The sequence below is a fragment of the Leishmania panamensis genome, assembly GCF_000755165.1.
Source record: "Leishmania panamensis strain MHOM/PA/94/PSC-1 chromosome 30 sequence".
Lineage (NCBI taxonomy): Eukaryota > Euglenozoa > Kinetoplastea > Trypanosomatida > Trypanosomatidae > Leishmania > Leishmania panamensis.
Window position 1 is genome coordinate 837,320 of NC_025877.1, and position 22,873 is coordinate 860,192.

General features: G+C 57.4%; 5 protein-coding genes across 5 annotated transcripts; all 5 read right to left on the reverse strand.

The window, feature by feature from the left end:
* Positions 1–1,172: 1,172 nt before the first annotated feature.
* Positions 1,173–2,786, reverse strand: SPL (sphingosine phosphate lyase, putative; the record flags this gene model as incomplete). The annotated part of the gene is made up of 1 exon (XM_010702952.1): positions 1,173–2,786. The coding sequence occupies one exon, from the start codon at positions 2,784–2,786 to the stop codon at positions 1,173–1,175; it is 1,614 nt and encodes a 537-aa protein (XP_010701254.1).
* A 2,479-nt stretch (positions 2,787–5,265) lies between these two features.
* Positions 5,266–6,906, reverse strand: LPMP_302320 (zinc-finger protein, conserved; the record flags this gene model as incomplete). Its single annotated transcript, XM_010702953.1, has 1 exon — positions 5,266–6,906. One exon carries the CDS (start codon positions 6,904–6,906, stop codon positions 5,266–5,268), a length of 1,641 nt encoding a protein of 546 aa, XP_010701255.1.
* A 1,132-nt stretch (positions 6,907–8,038) lies between these two features.
* Positions 8,039–8,578, reverse strand: LPMP_302330 (ADP-ribosylation factor-like protein; the record flags this gene model as incomplete). The annotated part of the gene is made up of 1 exon (XM_010702954.1): positions 8,039–8,578. One exon carries the CDS (start codon positions 8,576–8,578, stop codon positions 8,039–8,041), a length of 540 nt encoding a protein of 179 aa, XP_010701256.1.
* A 967-nt stretch (positions 8,579–9,545) lies between these two features.
* Positions 9,546–10,448, reverse strand: LPMP_302340 (hypothetical protein; the record flags this gene model as incomplete). The annotated part of the gene is made up of 1 exon (XM_010702955.1): positions 9,546–10,448. One exon carries the CDS (start codon positions 10,446–10,448, stop codon positions 9,546–9,548), a length of 903 nt encoding a protein of 300 aa, XP_010701257.1.
* Positions 10,449–11,078: 630 nt separating this feature from the next.
* On the reverse strand, positions 11,079–22,418 carry LPMP_302350 (hypothetical protein; the record flags this gene model as incomplete). The annotated part of the gene is made up of 1 exon (XM_010702956.1): positions 11,079–22,418. One exon carries the CDS (start codon positions 22,416–22,418, stop codon positions 11,079–11,081), a length of 11,340 nt encoding a protein of 3,779 aa, XP_010701258.1.
* Positions 22,419–22,873: the final 455 nt, after the last annotated feature.

The window sequence follows — 22,873 nt, forward strand, 5'->3', positions numbered from 1 at the left end:
GACGGGTCCCTCGCTGCCGGGAAGAGTAAGGGCGACAAAGAAAGAGAAAAAAGGTACACAAACCTAAGAGACCAGGAAAGTGAATTCCCAAGTGAGTACGGAGTCCCGTCGCACCGTCACAAGAGAGACACCGCCGGAACCGAAGAGAACACAGCAGAACCTGAGAGCAATGAGCTCTGAAGTGTCCACCACCAACGACGCCTCTGTGAGAGAGCCGCTGTGCGCAGGACAGGCTGCTATGCGTTAGTGGAGACATGCAAGCACGTGTATACCGTAGAGACGCTGGTGCCCACAGAACAAAGGTGCACGACAGAAAGTCTCCCCCAAAGAGGGGGAGAGAGCGAGGAAAGCGGGAGGGGGAAGTATCACCCATCTTGATTGGGCTAGTTAACGTCGGAGAGAGGGTTGAGCGCGAGCATCAGTGATGCACACGGAGGGACGCATACACCGCACACCCACCTGGTACAGTGCGGATGCCCACTTGCGCCTTTGTTTGTCTGCTTCGTCTCGCAAAGAAAAAGTCCACACAAAAGGAGAAAAAAGTCAGTACAAAACCCCGGCACGCGTGAGAACAGGCGGAGGAGGCGGGGGAGTACGCCATGAGAGAGGACGCAGAAAAGCCAGCGCCACAGAGAAGGAATGAAACAAGCGGAGAGAAGAAGCGATGATACACAGCAGAAGTAAAGACACGCACACGGGCACACCAGGGCTCAGAGAATGAGAGGAGGTGCACAGAACATGAGCGTGTAAGAAGGTGCACCTTCCCCACCATAGCCACCACTTTGGTTTCTTTCGCGTGCAGCGGTAGGGAACTGTGAGGGGTTTCTGGAGGCAAAGACTCGAAAACACACAGTGGGAGCAGCGTCAGTGTGACGACTTGTTCACCTGCCCAGTTCAATCGCATCGAAAGAGAGACAGAGAGGGTATGGGACGCCCAATGCGCTGATACAAACATTCCAGCTTCAGTTCATCGAGCGAGGAGCATGCGCAAGGGTACAAAGTACTCCCACCCCTGTGTGTTTGTGTGGGAGGGATCTCGTTATCCATCACCCTCCCTCTCTCAACATGTGCCTCCGTGCATATGCAAAGGCGCGAATCCTCGTCATTCTGTCACAACTTCGCTTGTCGTTGGTGCGGCAGCCACACACACACATATGTTCCTGCCAACTACATCAGGCTTGGTAGTACTTGCTGAGAAACTCACGGAGCACATCCTTGACAATCGTGCCATCGGGAACGCGTTGCGCTGTGCCGTAGAGCGTGCTGCTCGATTCCCCGACTATGGGCTTTTTCCCCTCGGCGATGAGCTTCTTGCTCTCGGCAAAGAGAGTGGCGCCAATCTCTTTCACGTCGCGCAAGAAGCGAGCTGTGACCGCCGGCGGCGTCTGCAACAGCGTCACACTAAACTGCAAACCGGATGGGAACTGAAGGTTGTTGAGCACCCAGCCACGTAACTTGAGAGCGTCACCAAGACGGAATATGTCGATCTCACTGCTCGTAAAGGCAAAGACGCTTGCGGTTGGCTCGCCAATAATGCGGATGTAAGGCAGCTTGCGCAGCTCCGTCGTCATCGTCTCGCGTGCCAGGACGATTTTGTTGCAGCAGTCTACGTAGCCCTTTTCGCCCATGCGTACCATTGCCGCCCATGTGCCGGCAATGACGTTGCCTGGCTTCGACCCGCTCACCGCAGGTGAGCAGTACATACCACCGGGCCACTCGGCAACACAGCAGAACTGGAAGCTACGCAGTTCCTTCGAGCGGTACATCACTGTCGACGTCCCCTTTGGCGCGTAGCCGTATTTGTGCGTGTCGCACGAGATCGATGTGACGCCGCGGTTGCGGAAGTCCACAACGGGCGTCGCGCGGCCAGTCTTCTCGAGGAAGGGCATGATGAAGCCGCCCAGACAACAGTCAACGTGCATGCCGATGCCATGTTTGTAGGCGATCTCCGCAATCTCTTCGATGGGGTCGACCACGCCATGCGGAAAGTTTGGTGCCGACGCTGCGATGGCGATCGTGTCGTATCGGATGTATTTCTCCATCTCCTTTGGATCCACGCGACCGGTGTCTGCCAGCACTGGGACTTTGATGAGGTCAATATTAAAGTACTCCGCGCCCTTGTCGAACGCGGGGTGAATTGTGATGGGTGCCACCACAGATGGGTGTTCGATCCCCCGCGTCTTGCGTCCCCAGTCGCGGTACGTCTTGAGGGCCATCATGATGCTCTCCGTGCCTCCGGATGTCACTGCGCCGCCGGCGTCCGGAAGCAAATGGCCATTGAACATATGCAACACCATGGACACAATCTCCGCCTCCATCTTGCGCGTCGCGCCGAAGATGTCGCTGTGCAGCGGGTTGCTCCACTGGAAGATGGCCATGACGTCGTTCATGAAGGCAGTGTGCGACGTACCACCGTGGTAGACGGTTCCGCTAAAGCCGCCCTCCTCGTAGCTGAGATCGAGGTCTTTGTGAAGCTGGGCGACCAACTGTAGCACCTCTGCCTCCGAGCGAGACTCCTTCGGCAGCGTGAGGACTTTGAACTCACCCTCCTTCGACGGCATCTTAATCCCACTTACCGCTTTCCTGACCTCCTTACGGATGATGGGGCCCGCTAGGGAGCGGATGCCACGCCACACCGCCTGGTAGGTGCGCTTCGTTAAGCGGCCATCGCGGAAGCAGTCTACGGCAATGCGCACCGCCACGCCGCAACTGAGGGTGATGATGATAACTTGCGTTGGACTGCAGTACTTCAGTCGCTCGTTGAGGTACTGGGAGATAGTGGTCATTATGGCTTCGTCGTGCGTGCACGGCAGCACACGGTCAGTGGCTGACGGCGGCGTTGTCGTGGCGGAGGTGTTTCGGGTGAGTGGCAATATATATATATATTGCTAGGGCGGCGAGGGGTGTGGCTAACAGAGGTAAACAAAAAAGCGAAGGGAAAAGGAAAAAGGTGGAGGACACCGAAGCAGCAGTGCAGACAGCCTTCCTTCACAGTTGAAGGGATGAGTGCGCACAGACGGCTCCAGTCGATCACGTGGGGTGCGCACGTACGCACTGCTCCGCAAAGCTACAGAGAAAAGAAAAACAACGAGACGGCAAATAGCGTAAGTGATGGTCAAGGCGGCTAAATAGACAGCGCAGTGAAGCCAAGGCATATCCTCTACATTCGAGTGTATACCTCTCGTGCTTTCGGTGCCAACTGTCGTTGCCTTGCCGCACAGTTAGTTCCGCGCTGGTGAAACCCACTGAAAATACGAGCTAACGACCACAGCAAAAAAAAAAAAACGGGGACCCACTCCAGGAACTCGGATGTGTGGTGGTTAGACAAAGACGCTAGTGAGAGGAGGAGGAAAAGCCGAAAACCGTGCGGGTGGTAACAAGGCTAGCTACCGCACAGAAGGCAAGAGGACGGGTGGATCGTCTGACAGCAAAGGAAAACCCGCAGCAGTGAGTGCCCAATGTCGTGAGGGGAAACAATGATGGCAGAGAGAGAGAAGGCAGAGGGGGCAACGTTGTTCCGCTTGAAGTAATGAGAGGACTGCAAGGAGCTCCAGCGCGAATAGTAAGGAGGAGGGGGCGAACGGTGGGAAAAGGGTAAAGGCGGTAGACAATGGACGCTGGGGCAAGTGTGTCTGGAAGCAAATTGAGTCAGCGTGGCAGAGGAGGGGCGGAAATCAACTCTCAGACAGACCGTCGTACCTAATCCAAAGTAAAGCTGCCAGCAAAGAACAGCGACGTAAGGGGAGTGGGCAAAGACACCCAATTTCCAGTGGGATAACGATGGATCGTGTCAATGCGACGGACGGCGCCACACATATAGCCGTCGACAGAACGGAGAGAGGGAAGCGAGCTCTATGGGGTCGGTCCGGAAGAGGAAAAAACAGACAAAGAAACGAGAGGGACACGATAGAGGGAAGGAGGGGCAGAGAGATGGAGAGAGTGGAGTGGAGTATGTGAGACTTTCAACAGCCCCCCCGAAAAAAAGACAGCGATGATCGCACGCTGTAAAGAGATCATGAGGTAGAAAACATCTCTTTCATTTGATGCTCATCCATCGGTGGTTAGGGGAGTGAAGTGGACGATCATGACTCTATCAAGGCCAGCAGCCATCACCATCGGTGCAAAACGCCAACAAGGAACACGTGAATGCACCCCACGAGTCTGCTCCGCCATCCTCCCGGGACCCTTTACTCTGCTCATGAGCGTCATGAAGGTGGTGTGCTTGCCAAATTTTTAGCGGATACTAGAGGTCCATCACGGACCTGCCTCATCATGCTGTTATTTTGAGTTTACGTGTGTGTGAAAGTATGTTGTTGATTCGCACAAGTGTAAAAGAGAGAGGGTGGGGGAGGCGTAGGTGAAGAGAGCCGCAGGCGCACCCCTCCTTTCGCGCTATGCAGATGACAGGTTGATGGGCAACGTCCATGAGGGATGGACAACGAAGAAGAAAAAAAACAGACAGACAGAGAGACGAACACCTACTCACAGTCCAGAGGTGTACAGACGGACAGCCGCAGCTGAGGGGCGGAGGGTTCGATTGGTGGCCCTGGTTGAGTAATATGGCGTAAGGAGAGTGGTAAAGAAGCAAACAACACAAAAAAAAAACAGAAAGGGGGTGTATGTAGAATCGCAGTAAAGATACATCCCTCTAACACTGCCGTCCTCCGCAGGGGTGTGGTCGAGCCTCTTCGTTCTCCCTCTGACATACTACCCCTCCCTATCACGCAATACATCCCCCTCCCTGCACCCGCGCTTCCTTGTATGTCCGCACCCGTAGAAACACACGTGTTCTCCTGTTTGCGCTTGTGTCACACGCAGATGCGCACAGCAGCACAACAAGTCATAACAGAGTGAGGGAGAAAGAGAAGGCGCTGGAGAGATGCAGAGAGCTGGTCTATGGTGACAACGAATCTAATTTTCCCTGTTTCCTTCTGCCGCTACGGACCAGAGAGAGAGAGAGAAAGCGAAAGGAACACCAACGGTTCAATAGCGTACACACAACAGCGGGCTGCATGACCACAGCCACAGATCTCCCCGTACACAGTCACCATGAGGACAGCCAAGCAGAAAACACCATATCTCAGCAGCTGCAGCCACCAACACCGCAACAAAGGAGCCCCCAAATGCGTGCCGGCATACTGCATAGTGAGTCAAACTCCCCAGTCGCACCGTTCTGCAGACGTCGCTCTCGCCTCTGGTGCGACGTGCGCGTTCTTCCACTCATTTCGCGTGGCACACTGCTTCTCTTCACCCTGGTGCTTCTGCCTAGAAGAGGACGGTGAGAGACTCAGAGGGATAGAAGATGAAGCAGGCAGCGATGCGGGGGTGCAGGTCCGCCACCACGACGCCACAATCGTCACGGTCGTTGATGACAACTCGAAGGCTGCCTTCATCACCGTCGTACACGAAGCGAACGTGGTCGCCGTTACGGCATACAGGAAGGTGGCACACTGCAGAGGTGTAGCGGCCGATTCGGCCGTCAGTCACGCCGGCGCAGGTTGGCTTCCAGTAGAACCCCTCCGGCACCTGAGCTGCCTGCGATGGCTTTTCGACCACGCCTATGAAGGAGTCAGAGATGGAGTCGAGACGCACCTGCCACGATACCACACCGCGGTCCTCTGGGAACTGCCCAAGGAGTGTGCGGAACATCTCTTTGCTGCGTACCCCAATCTGCGTAGCGCCACCGCCGCGCGCGACACAGCGCAGTCGAACTCCTTCCGCTAGTACGGTCGCCTCCACATCGTCGTCAACAGGGAATGTGAGTCGGAGGGGCATAGAGAGACGATTGCCAGCGAAGGAGAAGACAGAGGCACCACTATTGATGGACATTTTGCTTGCGTCTTTAAGCCTGGCAGATCGGTTCAATCTAGGAAGGATGTGTTGGTTGTGCTCTACTGTTTGCAAATCTAGATCAATGCCGAGGCTTGTCAAAGTCATCTCGCCCAGGTCAACCACCTTGAAGCCGCTCCCAGTCACGGCAGGAAGATCGGTATTGAGGCAGTTGCCTAACTGTGAGTGCCGCTGCAGCACCTCGTCGTCTGTGCCGCTGTTCTGAATCGAGCGAAACTGCAGGAGAGTCGCGTTGATGTTGTTTAGCTTGTCGAGGTATTGCTGTCGCGACGCTGTCAAGGTGGCATCACCACTATCGCGAAGTTTTGTCAGGGTGCGCCGTACCTCCAACTCGCGCTGCATGAGCTGCTGCTTGAACGTCTCAAAGCGTTCTGTCACCGTGTTCTCAACAGCATCATAGGTGTCAGTGTAGAGCACCGAGACGCGATTCATCTCTGCCGCCTGTTGCTCAAGTCGGTGCTTCACCTCGACGAGAGATTGCATGTCACGCGACAGTTGCTGCCGCGCCTCTGCAGCGGCTGCCGCTACCGTTACGTGCAGGTGGTCGCGATGCGGTCCAACCTGTAGGCAGTAGGCGCAACAAATCTGTCGGCACTGGGAGCAGAAAAATTCGGCTCGGTACTCCTCATGCCCGCGCAGCTGACATCGACGCATGAAGTTGCGACTCGACTCGCTAAGCTTGCCAATGGCATGATCACGTTTGGCACTGTTCCTGTGCACCGCAATGGAGCACTCCTCACAGTACACACACCTGCACTCACCGCACTGCACTTTAGCCGTCGTCGTCTCGCACCACTGGCATGTCGGCCGATCGGGCATGTCGCGTGACAACATCTCAACGTACACCTCCGCCTCGTGGTCTGCGTACTGGGCGAGGTTATGCGAGTGGAGTTCGGTGTGAGACGTACCGCATAGTGGGCACTGCAAGCCGCTGTTGCCGCTCTCGGCCAGTCGTATGCGGATGCACTTGGCGCAGAAAGAGTGGTTGCACTCGAGTGTTAGCGGTTGGTTCAGCACATTGAAGCAGATGCCACACGTGATGACACGTGCAGACATGATCTTAGAGATGCGTGGCGGTGTGCCAGCGGAGTAAGACGGTAGCGCCATAACACCACGCGGGAAAAGAAAAACAATCAGCCGTATTGGGTGGTGAAATCTGCGCTTTGATCCCCCTCCCAAAGACAGACACCAGCAGAACACATAGATGAGAAGAGCGGACCTCGGCTACTAGGGTGGGTGGGCGGCGGTGGGGACGATGGTAGCAGAGGAGACACTACACTCAGACCGCCTTCTCCTCGCTCTCGTCTGAGTATGTCTCGGTGTATGCGCTGTGGGTGGGTGGGGGGGGGGGGACAAGCACCTTGCGAACAGATCGATACCCAAACCCTTCGCACGCGCAGTCGGACTGATGGCAAGGCCAATAGGTAAAGGAAAGCAGAGAGCGATATGAAGACACAAGGTTTCGGTCTACTTCAGTTCGGTGAAGAAGGGAAGGGGGATCAGTGGTCTGTCATGAGTAACGACCTCCCTTACCTCTTTGTGCATCTAACCGCAGAATAAGAACGGCGAACTGAAAGAGCGCAGCAATGCACTTGGGCGTACGTCTGTGTCGGGTAGACACGGTCGTTCTGCGTGTCATCCCTCCCTCTCCCCAGCAAGGCCCAGAGGGCGTGAAGGTGAATTGTCGACAAAACTCGCGTACCCGCATCATCCACAAAACTGTCAATGCGTGTCTTTCATTAATTGGGAGAGAGGGCCACGCACACACAAACCTACCCAGAAGAACTTCATCACACGCTGATCGAAAGGCAGTTCGATCGCTCGTACACAGACCTGCACGCGACAGACAACAAGGTGACAATCCATCACACTGGCACTTGTTACGGGTGTCGCAGAGGGATAGAGAGAGGAAGAGCCACCACCACCACGAACAAAAAAAAAACAAAAAAAGAAAGAGGCCCGATCATACGAGAGAGAAGACCATACGGCAGTGTGCGCAGTTATGCAAACACGAAGGTTCTCCCGCAGCAGTCAAGCTACTGCCCCTATGTACATACACCATTACGCAGCATGCACACGCGGGCACACATGTGCACTGGGCAGGCAAAAGCCACAAGCACTATATTCGCAGTCGTGTTACCCTTTCTTCCATATATATATATATATATATATATATATATTGGTGGTTCTACTTGACATTGCAGGCCTCGAAGATCCACGCAACGCCCTCCTCGAGACCGTCTCCAGACTTCGCACTACACCCTTGAATGTGCCAGCGGCGGTCTCGGTAGTCGCTCAGCTCCAGCGCTTCGGCCACCATTTGCGGATTTTTAGCGGTGGCCAAGTCTTGCTTGTTTGCCAGCACCAGGACAGGCACGCTCGGCACACCCTTCACAACATCAACAAATACTTCATGCGCCTCGTGCAGGCGCCGCTGGTCGGAGGAGTCGACGACATACATGATACAGTCCGTGTTCGCGTAATAGTCTTCCCAGAACTCGCGCAGGACGCGCTGACCACCTAAATCGCAGAGCTTGGCGCACTTGCCGCCGCGGTTCACATCTATGACGTTGAATCCCTGCGTCGGCCCCTCAGGTGCCTCTACCGGGTGCTTCTCAGACACACCTAGCTTGTTCAGAATTGTTGTCTTGCCCGCGTTATCAAGCCCTAGGATCAGAACGCGAGGCTCGTTCTCGCGCTTCATGCGACTGCGCAGACCGCGGAGCATGATCACGCGGCGAGACGGAGATGATACGACGAAAGTGCAAGGCTCAAAAAAAAAATACTACACAGAAAAAGAGAGAAAGTGTGTGTGTGTGTAGATGTACGGAAGACGAGCAGAGATGGAACAGAGACAGGTGACACAGACGCGCTGGTAGTGACCCCTCTCTGAATACGTGGATGTCCGTTGAAGCACTCGTGATTAACCAACAACAGCAAAAAAAAAACACAGAGAATGAAGCTGTTGCCGCTGTCAAGCGCCATGGAACAGAAAGAGGAGGGGTTGCGATAGACCACAGTGGGTCGCACATGTATAGATGGGTGTCCAGGGTAGTGCAACAAGGCATCACACGCAACGAGAACCAAAGCGGGGGTGGAAAGCAGACAGGCGCATAGAAAGCGGAAGAAAGAGACAGATGAGAAATAGAAAGGCCCACATCCCTGGCAGCAGCGGCTCGAATGAGTTGAACGAGATGGCATGACAGTCACGGTGCGTAGGATGTCTATCTTCCCCTGCACGCGCCTCAGCGTCGGTACTTCTGGAAGTCTGCGCTATCTGTCCTGCCATGGACTGAAGTAATGTTTGGACTGCTGCGTTCCAGCGGCACTGCCAGGCTCTTTTCCTGTGCTCTACTGTAGCTCTGCAAAAGGGTTGGACGCGGAGCGACTACCGGCTTGACGGCAGAAGGGCGCACCGCAGCGCTTACTCGCATGGTGCACACAGTGTAGCCCTGTATCCTTTTCCTACTCTGGGCATGCTCTGTGGAAGAAGGGGGAGGGCCAGCAAAGGCGACGCAGCCTCGATTGATGGAACCCATCAGCAGCTCAGACACGCGCAGAAAGAGAAAAATATAAAGTGGGGGCAAGCAGAAGAAGCGAGCAAGAGTCAAAGAATAAGGCAGCAGTAGCAGGAAAGGAATAATAATAATAATAATAACGCCACTTCGACTGGGTGTCTATTGCATCTCCATAGCCTATGTGAGGCAGCGGCGGCAAATCCCTGATCCCTTGCACTGCTGGAGTTCTTGCATACGGGAAAGCACATCTTGCCACGACGCCCCAATGCTGGAGAACAGCTGCTGCAGCTCGCTAGCTCGTGTGGAAAGCGCGTCCACTTCTCTCTGTAAGGCGGCAATGGTTCGCCCATGACGAGCTGCCGCCTGTGTCGCCTCATAGTCAGCCCGCTTGATCTCCTCCTCTAGAGCAGCAGCGGTATCGTGGGTCGCAACTGTGGCGGAGTTTCCCTCGCTCAACGCTGAGTCGCGCATGGATGCCAACGTTCTAGCCAATCCAGCAACCTGCACCGCACCCGCGGGGGCACCAATTGGATCCACGCACGCGAGTCGTCCCGGCTGCACCGCCCGCACTTTCTCAATAGCAGCCGTCGTCTTTGCGACCTCATCCTCGACAGTCGTCTTTTCGACCTTCAGCAACGCGAGTGTTTCGCTCTCTTGTCGCAGCGCAGCGATGCAGGCGGAGGTAGCTTCATCCTCCTCCCACGAGCGCCGCAGCGACTCGAGTTCCTGTGCCCGCTCTTGCCAGAGGGCCTTTTCCTTCGTTAGCCTTTGCAGGTCCGCCTCGACGGCTGCCGTGTGCAGCGCCTCTTCTTCCTGCGTCTTGCGCAGCCGGTCTATGGCTTCCATCTTCTGTAACTCCAGCTGTTGCTGCTCTGTGGCGAGGACTTCGAGGTCCTCTTTCAGCTGCACCTCCTCGTCCCCCGCAGTCGTGACAGCCTGCATGAGCTGCTCCTTTTCTGCGGTGGCGAAGGTGATTTTGGCTTCCTGCTCCCTTTGGCTCATGTTCAGCAGACGGCGCTGTCGCTCAATGTCATTCATGCGGGCGATGAGGACCACCGCCGAGGAGTCATGCGCGGACATTTCTGCGTGCCCTGTGCTGGGGGTACTGTCGGGTACGGAGCTCTTGCGGAGGCGGTGGTGCTTGCCAAGTGAAAGCAAGCACCAAACAGAAGATGAATGAGGGACCCAAAGAAGGAGAACGGGAGACGTGAGCTACGCTATGTGGCGTTGTATCGGCGATGTGAATGAGTAGGGTGAATAAAGAATGAAGAGGGGCGGCAGAGCAAGAAGAGCAGAGAAGTGGAGGGAGAGAGGTGCCCATCTATGTGACGTGTTCTTCCCTGCAAGAAGAAGAGAGAGGACAAGAGGTGAAGAAAAAGAGCTGCCACTCATCCGCCAACGCAAAACCCAGTGAACACGGTTGTGCGTCGCCAGGAGCGCGCGCTGAGGGGAGGGATATTCGGAGCGCAGTGTTCTAGTCGTAGTTCAAGACTCTCCTCGTACATCACGGAGATACACCGGGAAGTGGAACAGGCGGGGAAAAAAAATAATAATAATAAAAGAGAGCTGCGCTAGCAATGCAGCTCTGCCGTGCTGAGAGACCAGAATTCCTCACGCAAAGACGTGCGTGTTCAATAAAGCAAAAAAGCCCCCCCCAAATGCTACCCAAGACGAAGAACCCCGCAACACAGCGGAGCTTTCCAACACTTTCTATAGTGCCGGATTTGCGTCAGGACAGCCAATACTGCCGGTCTCACGCAGCCCAACTATGTTGGCGTACGAGGCCCACAGATTCTCTTCGCACTGCTCCAGAATTGCAGGGATGCATTGGGCGCCGAGAAGGGACCAAAGGTCGTCAGAGTCGTCTGGCGCCACGACAGAGGCGACCACATCAAAGCACGCGCCATAGAGTAGACCCTTCACTCGGCACGACAGCCGCTGCGCCACAATGTCGTACGGTTCTGGGGCTATCGAGGTGACGGATAGCGCCAACGGGACCAGGTGAGCCCGCATTGTCGCCACGATCGGGACGACACTCATGTCACGTTCTAGTATGCCTCGTAGAGCGCCTTCGTTGATCGTCATCTGAGCAAAGCGCCACACTTCTGACACAACGCAGTCCTGGAGGGTAACGACGAGGCCAGCGTGGCGCAAGGACGCGGCCACAAGGGTCACGGAGTTGAACAGCCCCGTACTCTGCGAGAACTCGAGGGTCACCCGCGCCCTATGATGGGCGCCAAAGAAGCAGGCGTGGCCAGACACCAACAAATGCAGTGACGCACCAAGGACTGAATGCTGGTCTGCACCCGCAGGGACACTGCCAGATACAGTGGCCGGACACACCAGATGAAGCATGAGAGGCTTCGCCGAACATCCCTCTACGAGAGTGGCGCCAATCACGAGAGGGTGCACGCATCGCGCCGTGAGGGAGATAAATCCGGACTCGCAGTCCATCTCCAGCGTTGCATCCGGTATAGCGGTGTTCTCGACGCTCACCACCGCGCTGCCCTTCAGCGACACGCATGCTCGGTTGTCTCCGACGCAGCTCGTCAACACGCGCAACGTGGCTGCCACTTCTATGCGCAACCCTCCGACATCATACGCCGTCACCTCCTGCCTTGGGGGCGAAAACAGCTCCGGGCCGACGTCTCGATCGTCGCCTCTGCACGCACGAGCGAGCGCAGCAAGATCCTTGACGGAGCAGCAATCGAGCGCGATGTGAAAGTTGCTTAGTTGAACTGGCATATTGCTCCCCCGACACGCCGGGTGGATAGCGCAGCCACAGTTGCAGCTGCGCATCACCCCAGGGAGGAACACCTGCCCCTCCCCTTCTAACGGCGCAAAGACCCATTGCGCGGCATTGCTGTCGCCTTCTTGCTTGAGCGTCGAGGGCGCGTCCAGTATAGCTACGGCATTTTCTACGTGACTAACTGTCGTGAACTGCAAGTGCGTCACTACGGCGCCAGGGAACTCCGCAACATCGGTGAAGCGCGTGCTGCCAAAATCTCCGCGCAGGCTAACCAAGGGCAGACCGTCGCCATTCACCGCTCCCATCAAACTCAAAGGAAGTTCGACTTCAGTGATGGACGTGCCGTCCTCCAGCTGGGTCACTGACAGTCCCACCAAAGTGCCAGCGTCGCTTACAAAGCGCGCGCCGTGAGAGAGAAAGTTCATCTGATGGAAGCGCTGACCAGCAGGTGGGCTGCAGTCTGCAAAGACGCCCGTGGTACCTAAGAGCAGTACCTCGAACTCAATCGATTCCATGACGAGTCCAGTGAGACCAAAGTTCACCCCCGCACCGGAGACCGTGAAGCGCAGTACGGCACTAGGCTCTTCGCCGCTGACGCCGCTGCCCGCGTGAAGAGAGCTGACAGTCAGCACAAATGTGACCAGCACGGCACTGTTTCCCCTCGCATCCACCGCGAAGGCACTTGGGGGGAGAATGTAGCGAAGTACATCCATCACTGGAGCCGGACAGCGCGCCAGCGGACACTGCTGCACAAAGTTGACACCCGCAGCGATCATGTAGGGGTATGGACTCAAAAGAGGCTGTGAGTCTCGGGCGCCGGGGATGCCTACAGCGTACGGCGGCGTGAAGACGATATCGTTGATTGCAAAGGCCATCGTAACGGGCTGTTCCGCGAAACCAACAGCGTAGAGGAACGGTGACACGGTCGGGAAGTGGCTGCTTGGGACCCAGTTCGATTCACTGATGCAAACGACAACGAGCAGGCTCGCAACGTGCTCATTCAGAGGCGTGATCTTGTCTGCCGTGGTGAGAAGCGCGTCAAGCTGACGCTGCAGCGGGGTGGAGAGACTCCAGAAAACGGAGAGAGATGCGCACACGCTCGCAGCTGGGAAGCCGTACCAGTCCTCGGCCAGGGGGCCAACGACTTCCAGGCACGGGTAGAACCAGTGCGACGAACGTTTCGTGAACTGCAGCGCTTTCCGGAACGCCAGCGGATGATGGAGAAGCTCGACAAGGCGCAAGAGGTGTGCGCCACCAATCGATGTGGCCATCGCCGATTCCACGAGGAGGTGGATGAGGTCCGACGAGAGATGCGACTTTGACAGCCACCCTGACATTTCAGCAGAAACGGCCGCCGGCACGAGAGGGGGTACCGTGCGTGAGCCTTCGCCGCCCTTCCCCCGCGCAGCGTCTGCGTCGTCCAGCCGCATGAAGCTCCCAGCCTCCTTTGCTGCCTTCTGCAGAAACCTCTGGTATCTCTTCTTAAGCCCCTGCACCGCCCCTGCTACCTCTCCTCGTCGGCTGATGTCATCCGCCTCTCGCAGTTTACTCTGGGTGCTCTTGTACTCCTCGAAGGCACGCCGGCACGACTCTATAAAGTCGCCTTCGGCACTGAACGTCTCGGAGATCAACGAGCGGAAGATGGTGTTGGAGTAGTACTCTGATGTTGGCTTCGTAACCTGTGCAAGTAGCGCTGGACCACCTCGGCGAACCAGCCACCGTGCTGCGTACAAGTCAAGAGTGAAAGTGAGTGGCGCCTCTTTTGGCGATGCTGTCGCTGGTACAACTCTTGGGGCAAAGCGGAGGCGCCAAAAGGCTGCTGCAGGCACCTCCGCCCAGCGAAGCGAAACAGTCTTGTCGCACAGTCGCAGCACCGCTTCCGCAACGGTGACGTAATCTTGCCCATTATCGCTTGTCTCCACGAGCACCCTCTGAAGCAGCTGATATGCTGACATCGCTGGTGGGGCTGGTGCTTCTGTGGCTGTAGGCGCAGAAGCGTCACTCTCCACCCCCGTTGTCTCCACGGCAGTGGCAGCAACTGGCTCGCTCACCTTGGTCTCCACAAACAGCAGAAGCTGGTCGAACATCAAGGGAGAGACGAAGGACCACGTCACCGTAGTCAGCTCCAAGTTCCGCTCGGTGGTCGTGCACCGCAGACTCTGTGCTCTGCATTGCAACACCGGCATCGGTGAAACCTTGCGCCCCTCAGATGCATCCATTGTCTTCCTGTACGCCGCGCTGCCACTCAGCGCGGATGGAGACTGCACTTCCGTGAATCCGGTGGTGCTCACGACCATTCCAGCGATCTCTGCTGTGTCGATCATCTCTGCATACTCACTGCTGCGCTCAAACCACTCCACACACCTCAGAGGATCGAGCGACGTTCCGTCCGCCGGACGAAGGCGCCAGTGGGTGCTGGGTGAGACAAAGGCGCCATCCCAGGAGACGGACGCCGCGCCTGCAGCAGACTTGCTCGACGAGAACGCGGGGTCCAGCGCATTTGTGCGACTGCCATCAAGCACAGCTGCGAAGAGCCACGAGGTCCCATCGAGGCCCAGGTACTCTACGTAGTAGCGGGCGCCGCTGTTGGGAACTATGGCGCGCACCTGTACTGGTCGATGCGGGCGTATGAAGCTCAGCACCGAGGCAGATATGCGCCCCACTGGTGTTTTCACCACAGCCATGGAGGAGGAGCACCGGTGCGGCGTTCCAGCGGTGGCGACCACTGCCGCGGTAGCGGTCGCATTACTCGTCGTGGTCTGGGGCAGGAGAATGGAGATGTGGCTCTCCGTTGGGCAGTGTCCGAGTCGTATACGCGTTAAGTGCAGCGTCACGTCAGCAGATGATTCAAGCACACGCAGGCGCCATAGGACGCGCGCGCCGCAGTTCGACCACGAGAGCGAGCACAGCTGCGGTCTTGACGCGGTCGCCACGACTGTGTTAATCGTCGTTTCAGCTGCAATAGACCATTCTCTTGCGTCGTCGGTAGACTCCAGAGCGATGCGAACCGTGCAGTTCCCTCTCTCACAGAAAAACTCTGTCTCCCAGAGCGTTAGACACAGCGGGACGTGCATTAGCTGCACAACGCTGTTGGTGATACACTGCAGCTGATATGGCGAGTTAGTCACATTGTCGGTCATCGGCCACAGCAGCGGTGTCGCTCTCAGGCAGCCACCCGCTGCGTTATACACGGTGACAAAGGGGCCGTCGTACTCGTGTGCGCTGAAAGACGAAACAGTCAGTGAGGGTGGGTGCCAACTACTACAGGCGACACTCGCCACCTTCCTCCATTCACACTGCAGGCGCCAGTAGCGATAAGGGCCATCTGGCAACCAGGAGAGCGTGCACATGCTACTAGTTTCTCTGCTGGGCATCAGCTTTGTTGTTTTGGCACAACAGATGCCTGGACCAACGTTCGTGCTGCTGTGCCACATCGTCCATGTGCACTCGACAGTGACCGCCGATATATCGCGCGGTTCGAAGGCAACACCGCACAACGCCACCGGCGCCGATCCATAGTCCCAGATCAGCTCGTACACAATGCAGTCAGAGGAGATGCCCGAGGAAGTGGTCGTTGCCGAGCCACACGGCTGCAATGACAACGACGCAGCGCCTGACGCGCTTTGGGAGAAGAACGACTCGATGGCTGCCACTGGTGTTGCCGTTGCATCGCCGGAAACGCGCGTCGGCAGCTGCCGACAGCACCGTTGTGGCAGCGTCAATAGGCGAAGCTGGGTGTATGATTGGACTGCCGAAGTCTCTGATTCAGGCCACAAGGAAGTAGGACCGAAAGCGGCGTCTGGACCTTCCAAGGACGCCCCACGCGACAGCCGCCAGTACGGGCACCTGCTCAACGGGTAGGCATCACTTGGCGCCCACAGCGTTTCACTGCACACGCGACTGCCAGCGGCTTGGTAGTGCCTTGCCACATCCTTCCATCCACTCACACCGTTCTCGCTGCACTGCACCTGCCAGCACGTCCTGGCGCCGTCCAAGCCGCCAGTGCTGTAAAGCTGCATGCCTGCGATCACGAGATCGTCGACAGCCTTCCCTTGGACGGTTTTCAGCAGCCGCGGCACATCGAGCAGTATCCGACAGTGGTGTTGCAGCTGGCCCCATTCGTTCAGGTAGAGTGGCACGGAATAGAAGAGAGACGACTCGGTCAACGGGGGGACAGCGGCTGCCTCATCCTCGCCGTTACCGCCGCTCTTGGTCATGTGTGCAGCCCTGGAAACGGTTTGCACGCCAACATCCCAAAACATGTACCACGTCGATGGCGCGCATGGTGTACAGAGAACGGTGTGAAGAGTGTTGCCAGGAGGCGGCGGCGGTGCACGAAAGCGATTCCTCAAGCACGAGGTCAGCGGGACTGGAACATCAAGCACCACACCCGCTTCCAGATCAAACTCCACGTACCTCACATCTTCTTTCTCCAGCGACGACGCGACATGAAATACACCGATCACCGCGTTTCCTTCTTCGCTAGACCAGCAGTTGATGACAGCGACGACAGTGGCGATAGGCACCGACGTTAATTTTGCAAGCAACACTGAGGTGCGCCACAGCAGCACGTCACTACGGGGTCGGTGCTCGTGGAGGTCCCATAGCAGCATCCAATCCCCGCGGAGGAGAGCGACTTTGCTGGGATGCTCGCGTGGTGCCGGGTAAAAGGCTGCATCCCAGCCGAGTACAAAAGGGTAGGGGATCTCGTGGAAGCCCACGCAGCGCACAATGGGCTGCACCTCTGCCACTGTCGCCGTGATGGTTGCGCCTTGGGAGGGCCATCCTACCTGCAGTATCGAGGAACCGCATACAAAGAGACACGTGGATAGGGCAGCGTTCCCGAGCTCGGGTATCACAGCGTGCGGGGCGAACCAGCCGGGGCTGCTGTGGCTCGGGTCATCGAGGAACACAAGGTGCAAATTGTCGCCTGCGATCAGCTCCTGCGATGCTTGGAGCAGCTCCTGGGCTTCGATAATGAGGGGATCTCGACTGGCAGCTACACCACTCCGATATGACGGCGGCGCGGTGGCAACTTCACCATCGCCATCGGTGAACTCCAGAGGTGGTGGTGGTGGCACCGTAAGCATTACCAGCGTGCACGGCGAGAGCACTGTTGGCGCTTGCAACTGCGTCTCTGCAAAGCTGCGCAAGACCGTCTCCATCCAGAAGAGACGAACAATGCCCAGACAGGCTGGCACTGGAGTGCAAAATCGCAGCCTCCAAAAGCGCGCAGCAGAGCACGTCGCAGAGCCTGGACCGCTCCCCCAGCGCGCCGCTACCACCGAGCTGGTGATGCGCACAATGGCTTGGGGAAAGTACACTTCGCCGTTGGTGCTGCTGTCCACGGAGGCCACCAAGGGAGAGAACTGCAGAACTGACGATGGAAGCGCAGAGGTGTCGAGAGCCAACAGCAGCGCTGTGAAGATGCGGGGCGGGGCGGAGGCACCGAGGTCGTATTCAATGAACGCTACCCGATGCTTACCTTTCACCTCTGCCACGCCATCAGAGGTTTCCTGCAGCGGCGGTAGCAGCAGCGACATCTGCCGCTCCGCAGCGGGAGTATTCGAGACCCCAGACTCACGCGCCTGCTTCGGCTCCTCTGCGTCACCGTAAAAGAGAACTTCGTCGTGCCACGTCGAGTTCCCCGTAACCGCGATGTCAGTCTCTTGCGCTGACCCGCAGCGTGAGAGCGCGTGTGGCATCCGCTCTCCCAGGCTTGTCGCCATCAGTGAGGAGGTAATCCTCGTGGCAACGCTGGTCGAGAACGACTCGCCACAGTTGCTCACTATCGAGTTTTGTACATCTGTGAAGGTATCCCCGCTGAGACTCTCCCTTTCTGTGCCTGCGCCACGCGGGTTCACGACGGCACGCGGGGATGCGTGGAGAGGTTCTATCGGCCTCTCAGGGTCAAAAATGCACAGTTGTGGCGAAGAGGCAGCTGAAGCGGTAAATGATTCCTTGAATGTGCACTGTGTCTCAACTGCCACCTTACACAGGCTCGCGAGCGCCGCTGTGGTAAACTGGCGGAAGACAATCGGCAGATTCCGCAGGGTCGTCTCCGCCCTCAGAGCTGCCTGCCCCGGTACATTCAGCAGCCAGCGGCGCTGCGGCTCAGGAACCCTACCACCGCCGCTTGCCTGCGTGTCGGCTGCCGGTGCGACGTCGTCCAGGGGCTGCCAGCACACCGGTATCACGGCGCCGGTCCGACTCACCACAAAGCACGCCTCTGTGACCTTCTCACGGTCAGCGCTGGCAGCGCAGAAAGCCGCCACGGGTGCCGTCCCCAGCAGTCTCTGGAGCTCTGTGGAAAGCAGGAGAGGCAGCGTTGTCGTGCCAATGGCGCTTGCACCGGTCACCATTTGCACTGCTTCGTCGTCGACATCACTATCCACGACGCGTGACCCGTCTCGACGCGCTTGTCTGAGCTTGGCATTTTGTGATGCTGTGGCTGGTAGTGACAGACGCTGGAGCAGGTCCTCTAACGAGGGCGGCATGTTGGAGGAGGTATGCCCTGTTTGGACAGGCCGACCGCCTGGGCCGACGGGTTCTCTCGACGCCAGGTCAAGGAATCCCACACCGCCGACGCATCGCCGTGCGCCCGCATCAAAGACCACGTAGCAGGAGTCGCGGAAGAAGACGAGCAGCTGGGTATGTGGGATGTGCACCACGCCATCTAGCCCGTCGTGAAAGATGGCCGGCAGTCGACGGAATTGGCCGTGGCTGCTAATCCCGTAGGGACCATCCACACATTCGGCCAAGTAGAAATCAAACAGCAGCCACTCTTTCCCCGAAAAGAAGAAGGCGAGGTGCGGCTGGGTCGGGTGTATGGTCGCCGCGTCAACACCCGTGCTGAAGGGAAAATCTACCAGCACAGGGTCGTCGCCCATTACGACGGGACCACAAAGGAGCCGGGATTCACTCGTACTGTACGCGCTAACTGTGTCACCCATGAACAGAAGCAGTGTGTCCGATGTGGACGACGAGGAGGGGATGGGTGCGCGGCTGTTGTCTGGATACGGCACCACTAGCCATGGCTTGCCTACAAGTCGCGCCGCAATCGCTTCGGGCGCTTTAGCACTGTCTGCAGCGTCAAGACCGTGCAGGTCATTCGCGCGCGTCGCCTGGGATGCGCTGTTTGAACGTCCCCTCTGTTGGTTAATAGTGAATCTGGGCTGCTGGAACGCACGCAAAAACTCAAGAAGCCCCACGGACGACGCTGCTTGAAGGATCGTCTGCCGCTGCGCCCGTTCCACCGCCCACTCTCGCTGAAGCAGAACAAGGGCTCTGTCAAATGGGAACGAAGGACTGCTTCCCAAGGAGGAGGTCATGAAGGCAGGGCTCGTCGTGTTCATGCCCTCTTCTGACGATTGGCTCTCCACAGACCTCGTCCTCGGCGATTTCTTGGGTGCCGAGTTGATCATGGAAGACCGTCCTAGAGTCTTCCTCCTCCTTACACCCGACAGCGACGCGGACGGTGGCTTTAGGCTCTTGTCCAACGTGGGTTTGGGGGTCATCGACATCTGCTCGCCCTTAACGCTCCTGTGCCGTTGCGGCAGGGATGGCGACCGCCTTGCCGCGGCACCGGCACGAGGGATATCGAGCACCCGAGAAGACGCCAGAAAGCGAGAGGTCGTGGCCTGCTGCGGCGGTGCTGGGAGTGTCACGATCCACTGGCGCTCAGTGATGGGAGTGGAAGGGAGGGGCATGAGGTCAGCCAGCCGCTTCGTGGTGCCCACGCTGGGTGTCATTTGGTCTGGTGTACCGCAGTCCTTTGCAGTCGTGAGCACTGCCGACGCAGCACGTAGCGCCTCTTGTAGCCATCGGGCGCCTTCCCGAGTGTCTATCAGCTCACTAAAGAAGAACAGGATCTGAGACGGGAAGCGGCTGAATAGCAGCACTCGTTCCCAGTACGTGCGTGGAGTAGTCACACGGCGCTGGCGTCGCCGTCCAACGCCGGAGTGGAAGGTTGAGAGGTCAGACACCATCTTCCCTGCCTGCCTTGCTTCCAATAAGTTGCGCAGAACCTGTAGTGGCACTGGCAGCTGCTCGTGGCTGAAGAGGCGCCGCATTTCCTTCACGTTGCAAGACCGAACCATGTCTCCCCATACCGTGTTCACCGCCTGCCTCTGCTCTAGTCCCAGCACCATCAAGCACATCAGCATCCGTCGCAAAAGGGCCAGTGCGTCCGGCGATGTGGTACCGAGGGAACGTCCAACCAGCTCAAAGCTGTAAGCAGACGCGTCTCGACCTGCTGAACGATGCTCTAGTCCTTTAGCGCCCACGAAGGTGAAGGCCATCCCTCGAACGCTCTGCAGGAAGACACTCTTGGGGAAGTAGAAGAAACCTCTGTATCCGACATGGATGCCCAGCGGACACTGAAGAATAATGTGCACTGTGCCATCGAGTGTGCTCTGACCGATCACCTTTGCCGTTGTGTAGAAGCCGTGTGTGTGGATCCTCACGTCAGCCGGTATGACTCCATTAGGCAGCGCCAGCCACGCCACGGCAAACTTCATGGTTACTAAGATGGAGCGTGCCTGCTGCCGCAGTGACCAGAGCGCGGCGCGTATGTTGTCGAAGAGATCACAATGCGGGCCATCCAGGACGCAGACGTGCTGCCGCCGGTGGGCAAAGGCGCGGTGGAGCCACTTTTGGGCTGTGGTCTCACCGCTGCTGCTACTCCAGGCAGCCCAGTCCGCAACAAGGTCTCGCGGTGGTGCATCGGTGGTATCCTTCCCCCTACCGTACTTGAAGGGAGCCTCGCTAACACGGAGACAACCGACCAACCGTGCCGCCTCGCAGGCGCCAGCCAGGTCCATGCCAATGGTGCGCACCGAGAGTTGGCGCAGTTGCCGACCAATCGCAAAGATGAAATACGGGTCCATGGGAACCCCTTCCTCGTCTCCCAGCGCACTTGCTACCGACAAGGCACAGTTCAGCTCCCCGCCACAAACATCCTCGACAATCTCCCGCTCGATATCCACAACGCTGAAGTTGACGAGAGGAAGTCGCTGGAGCTCGGCGTAGCCGCCTAACACGCTTGAGAGTGATGGGTAGCCATTGGAATAGAGGCAGCTCACGCCCCCGTAGCCGTACAAGCCGTAGCGCACCACGTGGCGCACACAGCGCCGTGAGCACGGTTCCAGGTTTGCGTAGAGTCCAAGTAGACGCCCAAGCCGCACCAGCGCAATCGGCGTTACCACGGCGCCGTGCTCCGTGATGTCCTTCTGCAACACGCGTAGCAGCCACGTGGGGCCGTCCTGGGAGCATTCAGCTGGGCAACCGCACACGGTGCAGCGAAGGAGATGGAGGTGGTTGTGGTCCTCGAAAAATGCATCGATATCGGTGCGAACCCGTTTGGTACGCCATCGCTCCTCCTCCGCGACATCCACCGGCCCAGGAACAAGCAGAGATGGCGAAGGTGCGGTGCCATCCTTGGATTGCTGGGACTGTTGATCCTGCACCTTCTGCGCTGCTTCCACCTTCAGTCGGCTGTGCTCCCGTGTGAGGTAAGCGCGGAGAAAGGGGCGTTTCGGTAAATCGTAGGGCATTTGCCACACAAGGGCCTTGGCAACGCTGGACACACAACAAGACAAGTCCTCCGCGAGCGACTCCGCGCAAATACCAGGGCAGACAGCCAGAACGCCGCTGTTGCGACTAAGGCACTCCTGCAAAGCACCACACAGCACCTGCAAACCTGCAACGCTCACAGAGTGTACGGCGGGATTCAAGTTCTCGAGCACCAAGCGAGTGACCAGCGTCTCGCACGACGTTCCTGCCTTGGACGATACACCCACTCCGCAGATGACGCAGTCATTAATTCGGTACGCGCCCTGCACGTTGCGGTAGCATTGCTGCTTAATAGCACTATACTTTGGCAGCGACTCATCCATCAGAACCTCTGTAATCCGCGTGTTACGCGTCACGAGATGCAGCAACTCCTTGGCCCCACCAATGGTCAACGGAACGCCACGGATATCTATCTTCTCCAGCTGCGGGTGCTGTGCAAGTCCGGCACAGACCGTCTTAATGTCCTCCGTACTCAACGCACACTTTTCTAGGAGCAGGACGCAGAGTGGTGCGCGCTGAAGCGTGCGAATGATGGGACCCACCCCGTTCCCCCCAAGGTAACCATTTTCAAACTCGATGATCACGGAGCCGAGCAGCAGTTGCTTGAGGAACGTTGACTGGATAAAAACGCCTTCACTACGGCACATTGACTCGTAAAACTCAGCCGCCTCTTTGGGGTTGAGCAGAACACTGCTCGGCAAGGCAGTCGGCGTGGGAGACAGAGACATGATGATTCAATCAGTCTTACACCTCCGCTATACATATATATATATATATATTCCGCTGCTTGTGGTGTGATCTAACGAGAATAAAAATGAGTCGACGCCGGCACGTGAGTACGTTGGCCCCTTCCCCTCTTTCCTTTTTTGTGTGTGTGTATGGAGGGAGGGACTGTCCTTTACTTTTGTGTTCCAATGAGCAGGGTGAGCAGGCGGTGTATGTGCACACGTGTATGAAAGTGCCTGGAGTCAGTGAAGTAACACCACCGCACAGCAATGGTCGAACAAACAAGAGAAAGCAGTCTCAACGAATACATTACGAGAAATTAGCGAAACAAGGCAAGAACGAACTCTCCACCGTCCTTTTTTTTTCCCCTTTCCATGTCGGACTGTCGGTATGCCAGCGGTGAGCGCCCACTCGACTGTGATGCCGCAACGCAACACCGAAAAGCAGTAAGAAGAAG